At 44.3% G+C, this 22661-nt stretch overlaps 1 protein-coding gene across 9 annotated transcripts in view; it reads left to right on the forward strand.

Moving 5' to 3' along the window:
- Plce1 (phospholipase C epsilon 1) overlaps window positions 1-22661 on the forward strand; it is a 293979-nt gene that overhangs the window by 140762 nt on the left and 130556 nt on the right. For all 9 annotated transcript variants that reach the window (XM_075973955.1, XM_075973953.1, XM_075973956.1 and 6 more), the window contains exon 3: window positions 12522-12810. In XM_075973955.1, coding sequence (XP_075830070.1) covers window positions 12522-12810 — 289 coding nt within the window. The remainder of the gene's footprint in view (window positions 1-12521; window positions 12811-22661) is intronic.

Consider the following 22661-nt stretch of genomic DNA (forward strand, 5'->3'; position numbering starts at 1 on the left):
CCCTGCCATTGTATTCACTGAGGCATTACCTACAAAAGCCTAAGATGCTGGAAGGAAACATCCACTGATGGCTGAATGGATAAAGAGATGTGATGCGTATTATCCAGTTGTTACAAAGAGCAAAATCTTGTCGTCGGCAGCACAATGGGTTGACCAGGAGATAAGCTAAGAGCAAAAAGAGAAATATCACCTGTTCTCCCTCATGGTGGACACGACGGCAATTGGTCTGACAGGAAGAGAGACTGAGAGTGTGGTTTAAAGGTTCAGAAGAGAAGGGATAAATTCAGCAGAGTTGGAGAACAGGTTCCAAGGCACAAGCGGAAAAGGAATAAGCTCTGTGCACTGTGCCTCCGTGGAGGGACGTAGCCTGTTATGTATTTTGGGATGAACTGGAAGAGAAGAGCTAGCTCCAAGATCCTGAGCCCCAAGGATAAGGAGACGACCATGCTAGTTACCCCGGTTTGATTCTTGTGTTCTCTGTACACATGCAGGAGTCTCACCTTGCACCCCACATACGTGTGTAATTACGTTAATTACAAGAGGAAAATAGAGCAAATATCACAATAAAAATAAGTCAAGGAAGGAAATGGGGTGTTGGTCCAGAAGCAGTGAGGCAGGTAGAGGGGCCTCAGAACTGTGAGGACAGCGGCCATGATGGCTCTTTCCTGCTGGCCCGAAGGAGGAGGGTCAGAAAGTGTGTCAAGGGCAGCCAGGGTTCTGGTCACAAAAGGAGTGACACACAGAAGGCACATAGCCTGGTCCCACAGTTGGCTTTGATCCCCTCTTCCTGTCCAGAATCAGCGGCATCCCTGAGCAGTGTGATATCCAGAACTTTCTGTCCCTCACCGCTCCCCATGTGTACATCTTCGCCAGAAGGAAGAGGCTTTGGACTGCGAGCCAGGGAAAAGGATGACAGCATTTGTGGAAGTTTGTTTTTCTCCTGCAGGGGCTTTGTTTCACTTGCTTCATTAGGAGACCCACTGCTCCACAGAGCTACAAGAAGCCTGGCAGGTCAAGCCTTTAAGTCCCTTCTGTAGGCCTAATTCACCGCCTGACATCCCAGGCCTAATAGCATAATCCATTTGTCCTAATTTGATTTTTTTCTTTTCCAGAGGCTTCCTTGGCAGCTAGGTTTTCTCATTATGACATGATTCATCCCTGTGGTAATTCCCATTAGAATAAGTATCTGAGGCGTGATTCATCTCAGCAGATATTAAGCTGGAAGTTTCCTTTATAACGGTCCATTACACTCGCAGCCGTGAGTAACTTCACGGAGAGGTGCCCCGCCCGCTGGCACTTGTTAGATTTAAACCCAGAAGCTCTGCAGCGGGAGAGATGAACAGGACTTCAGCAATGTCCTCCATGGCTCATTCTAGAAGGATGACATGGATGAGAAGGATCATCCGAGGAGCACAGAGATGAAATATAATACAGTGTATTATAATATAGTATAATATAATCTAGTCTCCTTAAAGTCCAGGGTAGTAGATCTGAAATGCTGGCAGGAATCAGAATCCCGTGGAGAGCTGGTTAAACACAGATTGCTCGGCTCTGGTCTCAGAGTTTTTAAAATATGAGATTTTAATTAGTTATTTGGTAATTTCTGCCATGCATTTGATGTAGCTTGATCATATTCAATCCTCCCCCTTTCTAACTCCTTTCAGGTCCTCCTCTCACTCCCTCACCCCCTTCCAGTCTTGTGTTCTCCTCTTTTCCTTTTCTCCATTTGTGTTGTATACATAGTGTGGGAATGGGGCTACCCAGTGGGTTGTGCTAAACCTTCCGGGAGCCACAACCTCAAACTGACTCTCCCTACCCCCAGCAGCTGTCAACTATCAACTTCTGAGCTAAGGGAGGGATGCAGGAGTCCCCACCCCCATTGGGATGCTGACTGGTTTGACCATGTGCTGGTCTTGTGTAAGCAACCAATGGCTATGAGCTCATGAGTGCAGGTCCTGTCATGTCCAGAAGACACTGCCAATCTTCCCACCCCCTCTTCTGAGACGGTCCCTGCACATTGCAGGGAAGGGGGATGCAGTTGTCCTACTGGTGGCTGAACACTCTACAGAGCCTTATTTTCTGCACTGTGTTGTAAGTTTCTGCATTAACTGCCATGCACTGCACAAAGAAATGTCTCTGATGAGTCTGAGAGCTGCACCCATTATGGATACTGAGATATGAATTTAGAAGGCAGTGTAATAGCATGTCTACTTAGCAAAAGAATAGTTGTAGATTCACCTGTGAGATGTATGGGATCCTCCATTGTGGGTTCTTGGACAGACCTACAGTACCAGGCATGCATTCTCTCCTGTGGAAAGGATCCCAGAAGTTTTTGGTTCAGCACATCTGGGATTGCAATTCTAACAAGTTCCCGGATGCTCCTGCCGCTGCAGGTCTGCTGCCCTTATTTTGAGATCCAAGGCTGTAAGACTCCAATTATTTCTCTGTTGTACCCTCTCTCTACCATTTGCAGTGTGCCCCTGTGTTGGGAGCAAAGGGTTCAATAAGAGATGGTGCTAAGAGCATGGCAAAGGAGCGGTGATGTCTGGAGTTCACAAGAAGCACCCGCTAGTCTAAGGTTCCACTCGGAGTGTGGTTTGGGCACCGGGAAGAACATGCTCATTTCTTGCTGATGACTGCACAAAGGAAGCAATGTGGCCTGGGAGACGTTGTGGGGAAGGTTATTTGTTGCTGTGAAATTCCCAGATCATCACCAGTGGGGCATCCTCTTATGCTCCTAAGATGCTTCCCACGGTGATGAAGGTTCGGCTCGCTTCCTGGAGTCAATGCTACAGCTCCAGTCAACTGGCATGGTGCTCACAAAGCTTTTATTTTTGGCTCTTTGGAATTGTGTTTTGTCAGTGTCTTGTGCATGGTCTCAGTACTCTCAAGAGAATGGAATTCTCCGCACGGGCTCTGGAATGGAATGTGGAATCAGGAGCTGAGGAAACACAGGCTGCTGCCAAAATGTGGCTCCCCGTCTTTCCATTAGGTCTCTGAGCCGCAGCAGTCACCACCCCTCCTGATTTTCTTTATCCCTAGGCAATTTAGAAGTTCTTTTTAATCATTGCCTTTGGTTTACTTATGAATATCCATGAGATAAGGCCTTCAACCTTTGAGAATTTTCTAGAACCTTCTAAAACACTGCTTTTAGATTTCAGCCATTAAAAGAGGATTCTATTAGGCCAGTAAAAGGGGATTCCAAACCAATGTACCATATCCATCTTTTATTTCACCCTGGAAAGCAGGCCCCCACCTTGTTGTTCACTTTATGATTAACAGAGTTCAAATAACTGTGATTATTTTTTTCCCTGGGGCAGGACACTCTAGAAACCATAGACTGGGGGAGGGTAAGGACGCTGTTAGAAGTAGATGCACAGTTGTTACTGAAGTGATCACTGATATTGAAGACCACTAATAAGAAAGAAGAGGACACAGAATCAACCTGGATTAGAGAATAACGGTGATAAAAATAATCAATATTGGGGCTGGAGGGATGGCTCAGTGGTTAAGAGCACCGGCTGCTCTCACAGTGGAATCCAACACCTTCTAGGAATGTCTGCAAGTGCCACATGCATGTGACACACAGAGATACAAACACCCATACACATAGAATAAATGAATATTTTTAAAAAAATCTTTAAAAAAATTTTCAAATTAGTATTGAGGTCAACTAATACCCACCTTCCCAGCTTAGGAAGGTAAGCAGAGGTCTGAGAACACAGACCCTGAAAGGAGCTTGGTGATAGTCTGGGCTGCCCTTCTCATGTCAATGAAATACTGGACCAGTCTCAACACTGGGGAGGCAGAGGCAGGTGGATCGCCGTGAGTTCTGGTCTACACAGTACATTTCAAGTCAGCCAGCCTGTCTTGAGAGTGACAGAGACACAGAGAGAACAGTCTGTAGGTTCATCTTTTAAAAAAAGAAGTCACTGTTCTCGGTCATTAATCTTAAAGTCTGTAAGTCTAAAGATGTTTATTGTATTAATTAATTTGATTTAAGAAAGTCAACTCATAAATTCTCATGATATGTTTAATGAGGCTCTATGATCCTTCCAAATAATCATTTTCATGAAAATTTATAACTAAGAACAGAGAAGTTTAGTATCCTTGACTCTAAATCAATCAGCATATGAGAATGGAATAGTGATAAAAACTATGAATGAAATTTTCAGGCTGGACACATTTTATTAGCAACAATGACAGCCTTATTTGGCAATATCTGTTCTGAATACTTTGTGAGGATTTGATACAGTTTGATATTATTTCTCTATCTAATGTTCATCAAATACAGTTGCTAGTACCATGTTGTCTGTGGCTCAGAAAAATCCAGTGCATCCACGGCCTCAAAAATCAAAAGACTCTCAGAAAGTTTGTCTTGAAGATGTATCATAGAGAGACTCATTCATTTAACCAGGAATGTTTTTTGAGATGCTATAATACCCAACCTCTGCTCTGGACATGTAGCAAAGAAAACCCAAATCCCCATTAGCTGAGCTGCTAGGAGGAGTAGATAGAGTGGGGGATCCTTAGTACGTTGTTTCCCTCCTGATGGTTCATGCTTTTCCATCTGCAGTGGACTGCCCAGGGATTCGGCTCGGTAATTAGCAGCACTGTGCTAGAGTTACAGGATCCTGACACCAAATCCTAGCCATGTGCATCTTATTTTTAAATGCTGGTAATGGTAGGACCTCTTCATTGAGCTCTTCTCAGCCGTACATGGAATCATGTGTCAGTGCTCCGTGCCCGATTCATTTTGTGCACACCAGAAATGTAGAGGGGATGGCAAGCATTATGGAGTTGGTGGACCTCTACATATATATCTTCTTCCAGTTGGAAGATTTCAGAAAGTGTGTCACCTGTACCTAAAGCATCATTTTTTTTTTTGTAACTCCAAACCCAGAAAGACAGCTTTGGAAACAAAGCTATATGTTTTGTTTCCATTTCTTCAAGTGAAGACCAAGTCCCTTCTTGCTGTAGAGAAGAACAAGCTTGCTTCCCCAGTAAGGTCTGTTCATGTGGTGAGTGTGACTGCTTTGTGTCTCCCTGGGCTCTCCAGTGCTTGGCTACATTTCCACCTGCGTCGTGGTGCAGTCTTGACCTGCCTTATATGTTGTTTTATTCTGTTTTGGATGTGGACTCCGTATCTCAGCATTGGTTTCTTCAAGGCATCCCTCTTTCTAGAAGCGCAAGGGTCTTTACGTGTTGCTATGTCTTCTACAGATGTTGCTAAGCATTGATGATCACTCAGCAAGTGACTTTAAAATTTAGGATCATCTGGCTTCAACCGCGCCCAACTATGTCACCCCCAGCACCTGTTACATCAGGATAAATGTAGAGAGTATCATTCGTTCACAGTTGCTGAACTGAGGAGGCCTGGGTGATGCTGAATACAGCATTGGTCTTAATATATGCATCTTAACACTCTGAAAACTTAACAATGGCTAAATGTGGACCCTTGGGTTAATTCCTTTTCTTTCTTTTCTTTCTTTTTTTCTTTACAGCAATTTAAGCAAGACCTGTGTCATTTATCCAAAATGTATCTTGGTTGTATAGAACACTATGCTTTTTTTTTCAGTGCTGGCTTTGAGTTTGGGGCCTTTCTAAGCTAGGCAGCAGCTCTACTGTGAACTATAGCCCCAGCCCAGTGTATAATTTTAAAAAGTATAATTGTGGTGCTGAGCATGACGGCACACACATTTATTTTTTTTTATTTTTTATTTATTTATTTATTTATTAAGGATTTCTGCCTCCTCCCCGCAACCGCCTCCCATTTCCCTCCCCCTCCCCCAATCAAGTCACCCTCCCTCATCTGCTCTAAGAGCAATAAGGGTTCCCTGACCTGTGGGAAGCCCAAGGACCGCCCACCTCTATCCAGGTCTCCTAAGGTGAGCATCCAAACTGCCTAGGCTCCCCCAAAGCCAGTACGTGCAGTAGGATCAAAAACCCACTGCGATTGTTCTTGAGTTCTCAGTATTCCTCATTGTCCTCTATGTTCAGCTAGTCCGGATTTGTCCCATGCTTTTTCAGACCCAGGCCAGCTGGCCTTGGTGAGTTCCCGATAGAACATCCCCATTGTCTCAGTGTGTGGGTGCACCCCTCGCGGTCCTGAGTTCCTTGCTCGTGCTCCGTCTCCTTCTGCTCCTGATTTGGACCTTGAGATTTCTGTCCCGTGCTCCTCTGTCTCTGTCTCCTTTCATCGCCTGATGAAGGTTAATATTCATGAGGATGCCTACGGCACACACATTTAATCCTAGTGCTTGGGAGGCAGAGACAGGAAGATCTCTGTGAGTGTGAGGTCAGCCTGGCCTACATAGTGAGGTAAATGTGTGTATATATGTATACCTATATGCATATATGTTATATGTTGGCACGTTTATACTTGTGAGTGTGGACTCGTACATGCAATGGTGTGAATGTGTGGAGGTCGGGACAACCTTGAACGTTAGTTCTTGCCCAGCACTTCGAGACAGGCAAGATCCTATTGTTGATTGCTGCTGGGTACACCAAGCTAGTTGGCCTGGGAGTTTCAGAGGGACTCTTGTCTCTGCCTCCAATCTTGCCAAAGGGGCACCGGGGTTACAGGCACACATCTGTCTCTATGTGGGCTCTTTGAATTTGAACTCAGATCATCACTCTTGACAGTTGTCCAGTTTTAATTGATTAACTGGGTCTTTTTGCCTATTGTCGTTTTCCTTATTGACATGGCACTTCTTTATGGCTTGCCAGTTTGAGTAGGCATGGTGTATGTGCTCAGTAAATACAAATCGACTGTTAAACAATTGAAGAAGGAAATGAATACATGGCCGCTTAACAAGCGTGGTGGCTAAACTGTGACATTTCCATTTTATCTTAAAAACAATATTGATCCATGCAGGGCAGTAGTCGGTCTTCTTTTCAGCACGTTCCCCTCCACATTAATCAAGTGGGATAAAGTTTATATGTGCTCTCACTCTGTGATTTTAAAACTATAAATCTCCATATAAAGGAAACACTTTGGGTCGTTAGTCATAACGTGACTATTTGAAAAAGTAATTCAGCATGAAAAGGAAAAGCATGAATAAAAACAACATCAGCAGAAGCATCACTGAGACCTCTTGCCAAATAACAATGGGATCCTGAATCCCACAGTTGAGCTGTGTGACTGTGCCCTGGGGCAGTAATTAGGTTGGGTAACGGAGTAGAATAGGCATGGCTCCTAACCCCGGCTTAGCTGCTTGTAGCTGCATAGGGTTTGCTATGTTTCTCAACTGTAAAACAAAATCGCTCTAAATGGGCTACCATGTGGAGTCAACAAACGTGCCCAACACCTCCTGGTGGTTTCTGGTCTAGTGGGTTTTTACAGTAGCCTTGTACTTGCTCCACAATTCTGTAAATTAGCTGGCTGCTGTCCTCATCTGGATCTGTTCATATCTCCCGAGCTGTCTTGTGCATCTGTAGCAGCAACTGGACGGCTTCGCTGTGAGGCTGAATCTTGGTGGACTGTCAGCTGGGTCTTATCCTCCAGCAGGCTAACTGAGGTATCTTCACATGGTAGTTGTTCCAAAACCTAAAGCAGCAAAAAGGGAGCAAACCCCATTACAAAAACATTTTTTTTTTGTAAAGTTGTGCTTGAGTAAGTTCCCACTGGGGGAGCAAATGGCAAGGCTAGCCAAAGGTAGTAATGAGAGAAAGGCAAATTTCATAGCTACCACAACCGGCAGTCACCACTACCACCGTCGCTCTAAACCTAGTGTTTGTTGAGCATTTAGTAGGTGCCAAAGGCTCTTTTGATGCATTGTCTTCATCAGAGACTGCAGTTCTAGTCTCAGCCTTATGAGGCAGATATGTCTATGTCCGTATACTGTAGAGAAAGCAGCTGAGGTTCAGCATGGCACAGCGGTGGTTTATCCAAGGAAGATCACACTGCTGAAAGGTGGGGCGAGCCGCTGGGATTTAAAGCGATGCTCTGAGCCTTAGTAAGTCTTGAGTACTGGTCTTCCTGCTCTGGATGGAACAGATGCCCAAGGCTCCTTCCTTTTCATAAGGGAGTCATCTGGTAAGAGAAAATAGCCTGGTTTGGGAATGTTCCCTGATTGTTACTGTACGTACTACCTCTCTGACCACACTCCGCATTTTTCTAATCAATGTTTTGAATTTGGTTGTCGAAATTTGGTATGACTGGCTGCCTGGGGCTTGTTAACTCAGAGCGTTTTCGTGGGCCTTGGGGGTAGAGATAGCAGAAAGCTAGGCATGCATTCTTGGAGCTCTGCCTTCTATCTCTTTGTTCAAGTTGAAGGTGAGATTAGAATTTCTATTCTATTCTATTTTATTTTTTAATTAAAATATCTACATCATTTCTCCTCTGCAGTCCCCTCCATGTACCTCCTTTATCCCTCTCAAATTCATGCCCTCTTTCTCCTTCTGTGTGCATACCCACACACATACACATATGAACGTAAATATACAAACACAATCTGCTGAGTTCATTTAGTGTCTCCTGCATGTATTTGATCCCAAGACTGACTGCCTGGTTATCCCAGGACAACCAGTGAAGGGGCTCCTCCTTAGGGAGACTAAATTCCCTGCTTCTAGCATTGCTTAGTGGCCTGTGGGTTTCCCACCTGCACAGTAGCGTGTTTATTGCTGCTGCCCTTGTTTGGGTCTTGTTTAGGCAACCGTATTGTTGAGATATCATAGGTTGAAGCTTCCCTACCCTTCTAGGAGACAGAATCTCACCAACACAGAGTCCCAGTTCTCTGGGTTTTACAATCTTTCTAGCCCCCCTTTTTAAAATGCACCCTGAGATTTTGGTGCAGCACTTGTGTTGTAGGTGTATCCATTGGGGCTGGGCACCCCATGATCAGTTGACCTCTTCATTTTGACCAGTCGTGTGTGTCTATAACGGTCTCTCTCTGCTGAAAAGGGAAGCCTCTTTGATGAGGGAGGAGAATTACACTTATCTGTGGGTATAAGGATGTTTAGAATTCATGCTGGTTTAGTAAAATGGCAGTAGTAGGTTCTTCTCTTAGATCCATGACCTCCCTAGCCCCAGGTAGTTGACTAGGCTTCTAGTACCAGACGTGATTTCCCTCCTGTTGAGTAAGTCTTCAGTCTAATGAGACAGCTGTTGGTTGTTGCTACGATATCAATGCCACAGTTGCACCCTTAGGGATATTTTGCCATGCTGATCATTGTTAGTTCATGGGTACCACAGCAAGGGAAGACTGTTAGTTGCTTCGTTCCCTTGGTAGCTTGCATAGGAAGGGGTGCAGGCTTTTGAAATCACAGACTGGCTTTCTCTATCTACTGTCAGCAACAACACAGGAAGACCACATGGAGGACACTTTGGAGAGGCTCCATGCATAACTATTGTGCAAATCTACACTCCTCTCCATAAATCACTGAGGGAAGAGCCATAGCCTACACACTACCAACAGCCAGATATTGGCCAGATGTGATAACTAAAGAGAGGTAGGAGCTGGTACCAACCTGTAAAATCTTTTGCTCCACATGACAGTAGAGAAATTCTGCCCATATGATGCCTTGTGGGAAGCTCAGTGCTACTAGGCTGTCCAGGAGTTCAGGGAATGCTGTAGCGTCACAGGTATATATAAACTTCACTGATCTTTAAACAGTGTTTGATGAAGCCAATCTGGTACCTGAATCTGGCTCATAGCCATCACTTTGTGACCTGCCTATGTTGGGTACTTCATGGCCCTTCTCTATTGCATTGTAACTATCCTGAAGGCATGGCAAAGAGAAATTGGACAGGTGAAGATGGAATTGTAGACTGAGAGAAAGGATATCAAGAAAGTTGTGGATGGGGGTGGTAGTTCAGAGATTCCAACAAGATCAAGGAGCTGAAAATAAAAAAGTCTATTATAGTCAAACAAATTACACTGTACTACTCTTCACTTGTAGGCTAAGTGTTCCTTAGAAAACAAATTCTCTGTCAAATAATATGAGAAACACTCCAACATCCAATTAAGCAAAATGAAATAAATTTCTTAACAACATCTGTAATTGTCTTTAATATTCTGTTGGGCAGTATAAATCTCCAAAAGGGGCACTATATACTGTGTTCAAGTTCCTGTGATCATGAAGTCTGTATGTGACATCATTCCTTCTCCATCTAAGGTTTTGAGAAAAACACGTTGGAAAATCCAGAGAAAGGACTAAATGGACCACTAGGAATCTGTGAAAGCATTATAATAGGAAGAGTTCATAAGGCAATGATTATGGGCACTGTAAGCCTGTAGGGCAGCTTGGCAAGAAAGGGGGGTAGGCAACATATTAGCAACTGGGTACTGTCTGTTCATTTTTTTAAACAAAACATTTTTAGCCTCATTCCTCTTTTAAGAACAAACAAATACCAAGTGTCAAGGGGTGCTCCCTCTAAAGGATTAAACCAGTTCAGGCTTTCTTTTATCAGGCTGTCTGGCCTGCCTCCGTGCACACTGAACACCCTCCACTCTCTGCTCTCCACAGCCCGCTCTATTTGCTGCTGACCGGACAGAGTCTGCATTTTCCTAGCCTCATTCCATGGAGTCTCTCCTGAATTACCTTCCCCACTTATTACAGTTAGAGTCACAACTGCTTTCCAAGATTCAGGCCAAACTCTGCGTTGCTTAGTGGAGCCTTACTTAGTTCTCCCAAGAGATTCCTGTCCTTGAACTTCTGGACCATTTACTCTTGAAGAGCTTGAGTGGGACTTACTGTGGTATGCAGTGCCTGTGTGGTTTGTTATGTATGGCAGAGTGGCAATGGAGGTCGTAGTCCTTCTTTAAGAACATCAGCGTCTAGGAAAAGACAGACATTGAGAAGAAAGACTTACACCGAGCTCTGTGTTTGCCAAGATGGGGTTAGGATAACATTGTCCAGTCACACACAAAGCACACTAATAACTACATCATGCTGAATAACACAGACTCTACTCTCCAGTTAACAGCCTCCCAGCATTCCTTGAGGAGGAGTGCATTCCCTCCTAGAGAGTTACCCAACAGTAATGCATGCTGTTTCTTAACCCTGAGTCGGGTATGTTACATGAGTTTCCTTGGTGAATCCCACAGTGTCCCTAACAAGGGGTATTATTGACCCCACTTTACAGAAGAGGAACCTTTAAAACCTTTAAGTCACTTACTCATGTTCACAACCAGTTCTCTGGCCAGGCAAGGCAGAACCAGGTATCTATCCCCCGATACCTTACCTTGGAGTGCGGATGCAATCACAACACACCATTCATTTGGACATACTGGTCTCTGGAAGTTTGCTGACAAAGAATAAAGCTAAGAATTCCCACTCTGACTCCAGTCAGCAAGGTTGTATGAGCATGCAGAGTAGAAACCTAGATTATCCCGTTTGAGTGTTGTGGGGTTTGGGTTTATTGTAGGGTTTCATAAGGACCGAATACAGGGGTCTCTTAAACAACAAAGTTAAGGTAAAATTCGGAGCATACAGGACCATGAAAGCACAAGCTGATTGCAGGTCTGTGATCTCTGTATGATGAGGAACGGATTTGCCCAGTCTTGACTCAGTGATGGTGAAGAAATCAAAGCAAGCTGTTCCAAGTGTCATAATGAATTCATGGTAAAGTAGGCTTCCTTCCTCCTTTAGCAAGCTACAGATATCCTTTTCCATGTTGTTCACCGACTATCAGAAAGACTCCAAGAGACTCCAGAACATTCCACACAACCCGACATCTCTCTGCAGTTTCCTTGAACTGTATATTACTCAGGACCCTCTAAAGCAATATGAGGACACCGCAGTGCAAGCAGAATGTTTTACCCTTTTCACTGGCCTATGTTTTCTGCCATAGTGAGTCACACAGAGCAGGGTCTATGCCCATGCATGTGGAATGGCTACATTAGAATGGGCAGAAGATGTGATTGAGGACCTGTTCTAATAAGATCATACTTGGTGCACACAAATGATCAAAGAAGGACTCAAAAAAAAATGACAGAGCAGGAACCCTGGGCAGGGACTAACTGTATGTGGGAGACGAAGGAAGAGGAAGAGAAAAAGAGCATCAAAGACTTTGATGCTATTGATGGATGGGAAGAGTCTGCCCATGAGGGAAATACTTCTCCATGACCCTTTCATCCTTGCTTCACTTTTGTTCATGGAGCAGGAATTCCCTATGGAAGTCAGACTGAAGCATAAATGGGGGCAGGCAGACATGGTCAGTCATACAGGAGAGTTCAAAAGGATGAGAGAAAGGTTTGTCCTTGTGGCTCTACTGAAGAGCGATGTGGAGGAGGAGAAATTTGAGCTGAATGTATTTTTGGTTGGTGCAACCTTAAGTGCTCTGTTTGATAGCAAAGTTGTTTGAATGGCCTATTTCATAACTACACAAAGCTTCTCCAAACAGATGGCGTCTGCAGAGTGTCCAGGTTAATGCATGAGTGCAGAGCTCAAAGGTGTTTGTGCGGAGACCGACCGAGCCTTCTTTCTTCATAAGTCATCTTGGCATTTTGTCAACAAGTTAATTTGCTTTTCTAAGAAACTAGATTAATACTTCCTGTGCTTTGTGCTATTCACAGATCTACAGTGCAGTGAGAAGAGGAGAAGAAGCAGAAGCTACGGTTGGATCTCTCCTGCACTGCTCCAGACAGCTCCCGACCTCCGAGACAGCCTGTGGAAGAATTAGAGACGGCCCACGCTTAAAGCGATGTGTACGAGACACTGAGTGTGAGTTCCGTGCCACCCCCCAAAGGACATCTGTAGCTCAGTACATCACTGGCTCTCTTCTGGAGGCCACCACCTCTTTAGGAGCAAGAAGCGGCCTTCTCAGTACCTTCGGAGGATCCACTGGACGAGTAATGCTGAAAGGTAATGTCTGGAATTTTATTTTTAACTCTTCATATTTGATTTGATAACCATTCAATATACAGCTGCTGATGGGAAATTGAGTCCACACAACAGAAACGTTAAGAAAACAAAGCAAAAGTAGCTGTTTTGTGTAAACAGAAAAATTAAATCCCTTAAGACTTCAACACAGCAAGCATTAATTTTTAAAAGTTCTTTTCTTTTTTCAAAAATACTATCTGGCTGGAATTCTGTCTTTATTTTTGCGTTTGTTTATTTATTTTGAGTGTGAGGGTAGGTGGGTGTGTGCACATATGTCACAATTTCGTATCCAGAGGTCAGAGGACAACCTGTAGGATGGTGGCTCTCTCCTCCTACTGTGGTTTGCAGAGGCTGAAGTCAGGGTTTCAGGCTTGGTGGCAAGCACCTTTACCACTGAGCCTCTCACTGGGCTTTTGAATCTTAAAAAAATAATAATTATTATGCAGGTGGGTAGTTTCTCCAAGTAATAATCCATGAGAGACGTCAACTACTCTGACTAGATGCTAGTGAGTAAATATGATCACATGATTGCATTGAAAAGCAGCCATGCTTGAAGACAGAGTGAAACGTTAATATTTTCACATATAGAACCAATAGGTTTCTGGCGACAAGAGAAGAAAAGAACTATTTTTCAACGTGTCTCATTGTAAAAGCCCAGAAAGGCAGACATAGCACAGAGAAACAGGAGCCAGGAGAAAATAGGGTCCCGAGCATCCAAACTTCCCTGTGTCTTCCCATGACACACAGACAAGTGGATCAGAGGTGGCAGTCACTACAGAACCTCAGAGACCCGCTCACGACACAGCTGTCACAAACTGTTGGCAACCTTCCCTGGCAGGAAGCGACCAGACAGACAGGGACCATGCAAGGTTGTGTTCCAGTGCCTGGGGGCTGCCAAGAGCCCCATCTGACATCCAGCTGCTCTGACACAGACCTTGTCCCTCCACAATGAGCCCTCAGACTGGGGTTAGCTGGACAGTGACTTTGCTCCTTGATCTTTACCCTCTCCTTCCCACCATCACGCTCACCCTTGCCATGCTGAAGAGGAACACCACTAGCTGGTGTGCCATGCTGGAAGGTTTCCTGCCATCGCCTTAACTTCTGGGCATCGGCTTCAAACAAGGAATAGACGGGAGACACACAGTGTGAGAACACTAATCTGAAACAGTAATATGGAGAAAGTTAGTGCCAGGTACACCTGCTGGCAAGGGAGTAAAGCCTCCCCTCGCCCTCACGGAACTTACACTGTCTGCACAGGAATCCTCCGCCGCCACATGATTGAAGGTTTCTCTGCTCTGGTGTGGCCCCTGGAAACTAGCAGGACATTTTCCTTGTGCTTCATGCATGGCAGGGCCTCATGAAAGAAAGTTCATGAGCCCACACTCACCACATACCCATGCTGTACCCCACAGAGTGGAGGTGTTGCGGGAGACCCCACTGAAGTGTCGTCAGTCAGCTTGATGGCCGTATACTTACAAGAAGGCAAGATCTGCATGCATGAAGTAATTAAAGACTATGCAATAATATGTAAAAGAATAATATTGTGTCGAGTTAAGTATCATGGAAGGAACGTAAAAGGCACCACATGTTCACAGGGTGGAGAAGTTAATCTGACAAATGACTTGGCCTGAAATAAAAATCAAAGTCAATACAAACTACCTTATTTCCTCTTCCGGAATATCTAGGGCCCCAACTAGGCTACCAACTACGCTAGGGGTGCTAACGGTGTTCCAGAGACCTGTGAGAGCAAAAGCACTGGCTAGCGTACCTGTTGCCCTGTTAGTAACTTGCTTTGATGGCTGCTGTGCTTTCTTGTTCAGAACAGCATCTCACACGTGGTTTCCCCTGGAGCTGCACTAGACCATCAGCTGGCGTGGACGCTTTCCGCTGGTGTCGTAAGCCAGCGCTGGAGTTTAATTTTCAGTTTTGCAGCCTCTTAGTGGTTTCTAATACCTGTCAAATTAGTGTCTGCTAAATAATAATATTAGCGGGTTGATTTTTGCTCTGGGCTTATTTCTGTCATTTCTAGTTTGCAGCCTTGGAGGCGATTTCCACTGTGGTGCTCTCTTCCATGGGGTGTGCAAAGTTTCAAAGTGCCTTAGTTACATAGTGTTTCTTCAACATGCAGTGGGAAAATAATACATCAAAAAGGGGGTTTATCATTACACACACACACACACACACACTGTCAGGTAAAACCATGTTAGCTAACTCAAACAGTGCGTGTATATTTCAAAACATTATATTGTAAACAGCCCATGCATGCAGTTTTTGTCAATTTTAATTTCCAAAGCAAAGCCAACTTGGTCTACATAACGAGTTCCAGGCCAGTCATGGCTACATAGTGAGTCCCTGTCTCAAAATTTATATTTAGTTTAATTTAAAAATTAATATTTAAAGACTAAAGGCCAAACACGTGAGACTTCAAAGGCACGGGGTATCATTAGGATCTGTAGGGTCTTGAACCACTAGGGGACCTGGAGGAAGGGGCTGGGTGCTATGCTTCAGTTGGCCACTTCTTTTGTTGTTCGGGTGTGTGTTCTGTGACATGCGTTCTGTCAGTAGCTTTCAGTTCAGACTTGCTAGTGAAAAGTTGCTCATAAGATCCCAGGCGTGATGGCGTGTAGGAGGCCGAGGCAGAAGGACGCTTAGTTTGAGACCAGCCTCAGCTCAATACAAGATCCTGCCTAAAATAAAACCAAGAAAGCAGAAGGAAGTTCTAAAGACCGTGTAACACATATTCTGTCTCCAATTTCTAGCAGTTTACTTCTCGGGAGCTCTGTGGCCCTTCAGACTCTTTCTGAGAGAAGCCGCACTCAGTGTGGTTTGATTCCTAGGCTTGGTTCTCAGAATCCCTTCAACCTGCACCCAATAGAAATGTACTCTCTCTTCCGTGGGATGCTGAGAGTTGGTCTTCAACAGAGTGTGGGGTGGGAAACATGAGAAGTGGGTTAAATGGCATTTCCTGTCAAGGGGAAATCGTTTTCCTGGGAGATGAGATAGAAAGTGAAGTCTTCCCCTGGGCTTGGTGAAGAATTTTCAGTCGGTTCTGAGATGCTAGTTGGTGGCAGCTCTCTTTCTTGATTATGGTTGATTGTACTCCGATGCTCATACCTGGATAGAGGAACCAAAAAATTACACCAGTTACAAAAAAGAAGAAGAAGAAGAAAAAGAAAGAGGAGGAGGAGGAGGAGGAGGAGGAGGAGGAGGAGGAGGAGGAGGAGGAGGAGGAGGAGGAGAAGGAAAAGAAGGAGAAGAAGAGAAAAGAAAAAAAAAGTAGAACAAAGTGGGAGAGATGGGAAAGCACAGATCTTTTCCCCAGAGAGAAAAGGGAAGGAAGAGGGTCAAAGGATGGCCTCTCCGAGGGAGAATTCGTGTTTGAAGTCTGTGACCGTGAGCTGGGGGAGGTAGAGACAATGAAGGAGACAGAAGATTCCACTTGCGCGAGACGCATGATCTTGGCCAGGAGACAGAAAGTGGAATGGTGGCTATAGAAGTTGAGGCAACGGGGACACGGAGTTAGTGGGCACAGTTTCAGTTTCGCAAAAGGAACGTCCTGCCGATGGGTAGCAACGAGGCTATGTGACTGTATTCAACACCGGTGAGCTCCACTCCAAAAAGTTTTGCTACAATTGAGAGCAACTGAGGTGGCTATGAGCAAGGTTTACCCTATGCTGATCTCCCCCCCGCCCCCCAGGTCTACATGAGTTTACAAAGAACCGAGCAATTCCTTCTGAAACTGGCTTTGATTACAAATGGGTGTCGCAGCAACCTACAGGAAAAAATAGGGGGAGAGGCTGCCCAGAAGTTTCTCATCATGCCCAAGCCGAGGTGCTCACACAGGGCTCTGCAGGCTTCTAGTTTTGCCATAGCTTATGGGATGGGACGGAGGCAGTCGACACTTAGAGCATGATCGAAGCTGGCACGTTTTGTTGTTATTTGGGGGGGGGGGGAGTATGGGAGATTGGCTTTTTGTTTGGTTTGTTTTTCGTTCTTTGGGTTTTTTGGGTTTTGTTGTTGTTGTTGTTCTTAAGATCACTGCAGATATCTATTAAGTTAAAAGTTTCCAAAGTTCAGAGATATTGATGCACATGTGTATCTATGTATGAGCTTATACATGTGTGTGTGCAGGTGTACTTGCTTGCCTGTGTGTATGCACAGAGGCCAGAAGAAGGCATCAAGTGTTCCCTTCTGGCACCCCCTCCCATTTTCATTGAGGCAGAGTCTTTCCCTGAACCTGGGTCTTTCACTGTTTGAGCTAGGCTGGAAGCCAGCAAGTCCCAGCAACACTCCTGTCTCCAGACTTCTTCAGAGCCTGGGTGACAGGAGTGTTCTCTGTGTCGATTGTCACATGGGTACTGGGATCTGAACTCCAGTCCTCGTGATCTCACGGTGTGGTAGTTGGTTTTAAAGTCATCTTGCCTAGTCCCGTGGGAAGAGGAAGCCTCAGCTGAGGAGCTGCATCCCCCAGACTGGTCTCTGGGCATTTTCTTGATTGTTAATTGATGTGGAGGGCCCAGCCCACTGAGGAGAGTGCTAACCCTGAAAAGTTGGTCCTGGATTGTATAAGAAAGCAAGCTGAGCATGCCAATAAGCAACATTCCTCCATGCTCCATGGTCTCTGCCTTGGTTCCTGACCCCAGGTTCCTGCTTTGGCTTTCCTCAGAGATAGACCATGATCCAGAAGTGCAAGTGAAGTCAGCTCTTCCCTCTGCAGGTTGTTTTTGATCCTGGTGCTTATCAGAGTAACAGAAAGCAAAACAATTTTCAGGGTAAAATTGCTCTTAATTATTGGGCTGTCTCTCTCTGTCCCCTCAAGAGACACGTTCTGATATAAGGCATTGATCATCCAGACATGCCCTTAATTGCAAGGGTTTGCTATCCCTACACGGGCAAGTGGAGAGTATGTACTCTTGATGGAGCAAGTGTTTGACACAGTTAATCTCTCACTTCCTGTCTTTATTGTCATCCTCTCTCCCTACTAACCTCATTAGAACGTCAGGATTAACCATGAGGAAATGGCAGTCAGGAGAATCACTACCTTTAATAGTCTCAGAAAGTAGCCAAGTCACCTGCAATTCCAGCACTTGAGAGCCCTAGGCAGGAGGATGGCAAGTTAGAGGCTAGCCTGAGCAGCGTTAGGAGGCCTGTCTCTTCCAATGCAAAGTGGAACGAAGTACAAACAAACAAAACCCACAACAACAACAACAAAAACCCAAAACCAAACCGAAACAACAAAAATATAAGATAAGGTAAAAATGGAGAGAGAAGGGTCAGGTGAACCATGGAAATATGCAGTTCTGAAAAAGAAAACTAATAAAGATGTGATAATGAGGATTTTTCAAATAAAGCAATTGGAGTATTTTCACATGTGCATGGCATCAGTTGATAAAATTAACAGTGCCACAAATACAGTTTTTCCTTCCTACCTTGTTAAGTTTGTAAGTGACAAAATTAAATGTCACACTTTACCAGAATGGAGCACAGTTACTGATCCTTAAAGTGTGTGGCAGGAAGGAAAAGCTGCACAGTTCATTTTTAATGACTTTGCATGCGTTTGTACATCTGTGAAGACCTGTTCAGGTTATTGGTCATTCCTTGGCTTCAGCTAGAACAGTGATAGAAAAACAGAGTGCCTTATAGAGTCAGTCTTCATATTTGAAAATGGAGGGTAATTGGCTTCTGATAGAAAAGTTGGACACATTTTCAAATCATATTATCTTTCTTTTACTACAATAAGTATATTCTACCTGTGTCCTTCTTCAAGGATTAATAGCTTTGAATATTAAAACCAGAAATCATAGTAGGAAAACACAGACATTGGAAGTGCATGACTATACCTCATAAATAGGTTTGTTTATAACGGCTGTCTTGGTTGACTTCCTCCTAATCAAAACAGTTAGCTCTTGCATGCCTACCAGGCTGCGAAGGTATGCACATAGCTCCAATTCCAGATTTCTGTTTGTTTAAAGAAACGTCCTGACTTATTAGTTTTGCTACTTTGGAACTATTCGGTGGATAAAAATATACCTTAATGTGAGGCTGAGTATATTTCTGTAGCAGTTAATTAATTAAGGGATATTCAATTAGCTGCCCATGGTGTCCTAGAGCTGTGTCAGCTATGAGGAGAATGCAGATACATGTGGAAGTCTGCAGTTTGGAGAACAGTGTTTCTCAGTCCAGAAAAAACGTAATGCTTGGTCTCAGGCCAGCCGAAGTAGCCCTTACCAGCTCGTATGAGAAAGCCCTGGGCCGCTGAACTGATGTGGGGCAGTACTTCATAGTATCAGGAAGTTTGATGGGCACAGGACGAAAGCCTCTACTGTGGGGCCCCAGGTAGTCAGGTGACATCCGAAGGAGAGAACCCACACACAGGGTAACCCCAGCATTTGTTCAACCACCTATCTTCCAAGAGTGAGTTTGCCATCAGATGTGACCTCTGGTTTGAGTTATCTGTGTCACAGTCACCTCTTATTCAGCCTCACTTTATGCCCAGAAATAAGGAAGACATGCTGCCCTGCATCTCAATAAAGTGTTGACACAGTGGGAGGACAGGATGGATGGACGGCAGGGTGTCCCGTAAACTGAGAGTCCTTTGGGTTCCAACCAGCGCATCCAGAAAGGTGACTGACGAGAACTGTAGTGCCAGTACAGCACTCGGAGTTTCAAATTAACAGGGCAAGTCTTGGTTACATATTCCAGAACCTCATCCACCAGAGTTACCGGAAATGCTACACCAAGGTCTAATCTAATGATGACTAGATTCCAACACTTTCCCGCAAAACATCACTAAATGTTGAAAATGAATACAGTTCTAAAAGATGATTTTTCAAGGTTGCTAATTAAATGTTTTTTTTTTAAAAAAAAAGTCCCACCCAGAATAAGGGAGATGCAAATCTACTCAGCAGCTGGATAACAACTGGAGGAATCAAGACCTGCATCTGAACTAGAAACTAAAGCTAGAACTTCAGGCTGAAGAGAATATCAACAGATAAGCAAGGCCAGAAAATGCACCCTAGAATAATTGGGAGAAAGGACCAAATCTCCCATCAAGGTGGCTATGGCCAGGAAAGGCTGTTCACACGCCATCTGTATTGCTCTACTGGTTCCAAGGGCCACTAAGGTGGCTATGACCAAGAAAGGCCATTCATGCGCCATGTGCAATTGCTCTACCGGTTCCATGGGCACACACTACATTTAGAATTTTGAAAAGAGGCCGATGTGAAGGATTTGATGAGTTCAAGCCCCCCATTTCCAGCATGGCTGTTGTCGGTGGCTGTAATGAAGACCATTTGGGCTTCGCATCCAAATGAAATCAGAAGAGAGGAGGCAGAGAGATTGTGTTGGTGGGAGGTGATAAAAGATGTTCAGACGTGAGTGAGTTACCGTAAGCTCTCTTAGTCCTGTTGGGAATATCATTTGTGCTGTTGCTGAGGAGGCATTGAATATGAGCGTCACTCCATCTTGGGTTTGAGTCTTGACATAAGTGTTCTCATTTAAAACAGCTTTACTTTTCTGAAACCTTGGTTTCTGCTTCGGTAGAACAAAAATGAGACCAATAGCTCCAGTTTGGTGTGATAATGTATACAAGGAATGTTTATTTGGTGCACAACAGTCTTCAGTCAGTCTTGAGACAGGGACAGTCACTGAGGATGGCGGTGGCGATGCTGCCACTCTCCCGTGAGCTCAGTCATGGTGTGCACAGAGAAGGAAAATCCCCCCTGGGTTTTCCTGGCTCTGTGCCCTTGCACCAGCAACTTGAGGGATGCCTGAGAGGGGGTTACCTAGAGGCTTCTGACAGCCACATGTAACTTCATTAGTTTTCCCTTAGTTTTCATGCATTTAGCAGTCCATACAGTCATTTAATTAACAGTATGTATTGAACATCTCTATGCCAGAACTACAGGAGTAAACAAGATGTGGCCTTTACTTCAAGGACTGCACTGCCAGTGAGGAGATGAACATGGCAAACGAGCACGCAGCTTTAACGTGGTGTAAAGGTTGTATCTGAAATAAATATAGCACCTAGGGGCACCGAAGAACGTCCCTGAACTGTCTTGAGAGAAGTGTGGGAGTTCTAACATTACTTAAGAGCCAAAAGAAACATAAACAGGATTAAACAAGTGGCGACCTCTGGCCTCCGTTAGGAAACTCTTTTTGTTTCTACTTAATTCTCTGCTGAATATCTTTGTTCCGACAACGGGAGAAAATGTACTACATGGTCACTGCTGGCATTGGGAAGCTCTGCTGACTAGTTTTTATGTCAGCTTGACACAGGCTAGCATCATCTGGGAAGAGGGAACCTCGATTGAGAAAATGCCCCTAAACAGATTGTCCTGTGCGTAAGCCTGTAGTGTGTTCTTGACTGGTGATTAATGTGGGGGAGCCTTGCTCACACTGAGTAGTGCCACCCGTGGCTGAATGGTCCGGATGCTAAAAGAAAGCAGGCTGAGCAAGCTGTGAGGAGCAAGCCAGTACACAGCCTCCCTCCAGAGCCTTTGTATCAGGTCCTGCTTCCAGCTGCTGCCTGGAGTCCTTGCCCTGACTTCCCTGAGTGACTGAGTATGGCCCCAAAGCTTCAAGGTGAAATAAACCCTTTTTCCCCCCAAGTTGCTTTGGTCATGGTGTTTTAGCACAACAACAGAAAACCTCCCAGAGACAGGAGCTGAGTCTAAAATCTGTAATTGGCACAAAATCTAGCATTCGAGTTAAAAAAAAATTGTTGCATATTTTAGTGAAGTTACTCATTACAGTAAACATTAAATAAGGTTTTTTTGTTAAACTATATGAAATTAATCCTCTTTTGTGTTTCCAGATTGTCTTAAAGGATAGAACTCACTTAAATGGGCTATGAACATTTTTGTCCATGTGAACATGTATAGAACATAATGGAATATGCTTACAATCTGTTTATAATGGCATTGTGGGTCAGTAGCAGATAATTGGGAAAGAGAGAAAAATTTCAAAATAGCCTGAGTCATTCTTTAAACTTCGGTCAGAACTGAACCCCCTTAGAAGAACTAATGGAGAAACCAGTAGCACAGTTGGACTGAGAGTGTTTTGTTTTGTTTAAATGAATTTTCACAGAACATATTTAACCATGTGCAGGAAAGTCTACAATGTTTTGCCAAATAGAAATATAAGCTGACTATTTCAATTCTTTTTTTAAAGTCTTCTTAAGTTTGTATTTCTTCTGACAACAAATGCTACTTAAAAAATGTTTTCCATGTACTAATTAACAAGCAATTCTGTAGAAAGTCGAACAAACTTATGCTTCAGAATTCCTGAGGCTCTCTGTGAGGATATGGTATTTCCCCCAGTTTATACTCAGTCACTCTCTTGATTAATAAACAAACATCTGAGTATCCATTTCAAGCAAATGTTGTAGACAGTCTGGGAAACAGAGAGGAAGGGGGTGTGCAAAAAGTCTTAGAGACGTTGGTGTTTCGAGTTCTGGGCTAGGGACTGCTCAGCTGAGAACATACTCCTTCAACCAGAGTTTCCCAAAGTTTCTCAGTATATGCAGTGTAGTAGGAGGCTGCTTGTTGGCTCCCAGCCACCCAGCTAGCTTAGACCTGAAATAATCACACAGAAACTGTATTAATTAAATCACTGCTTGGCCCATTAGCTCTAGCTTCTTATTGGCTAACTCTTACATATTAATTTAATATGTAAATTGCATGGCTTTGGCTAACTGGCTAAAGTTTTGGGATATCTGACTTTGGCGGCAGCTCCAAGGTGTCTCTCTGACTCTGCCTCCTTTCTCCCAGCATTCAGTTTAGTTTTCCCTGCCTAGTTCTGTTCTTCCCTGCCATAGGCTCAAAGCAGTTCTT

The sequence above is a fragment of the Microtus pennsylvanicus genome, chromosome 5, assembly GCF_037038515.1.
Source record: "Microtus pennsylvanicus isolate mMicPen1 chromosome 5, mMicPen1.hap1, whole genome shotgun sequence".
In the NCBI taxonomy this organism is placed as follows: domain Eukaryota; kingdom Metazoa; phylum Chordata; class Mammalia; order Rodentia; family Cricetidae; genus Microtus; species Microtus pennsylvanicus.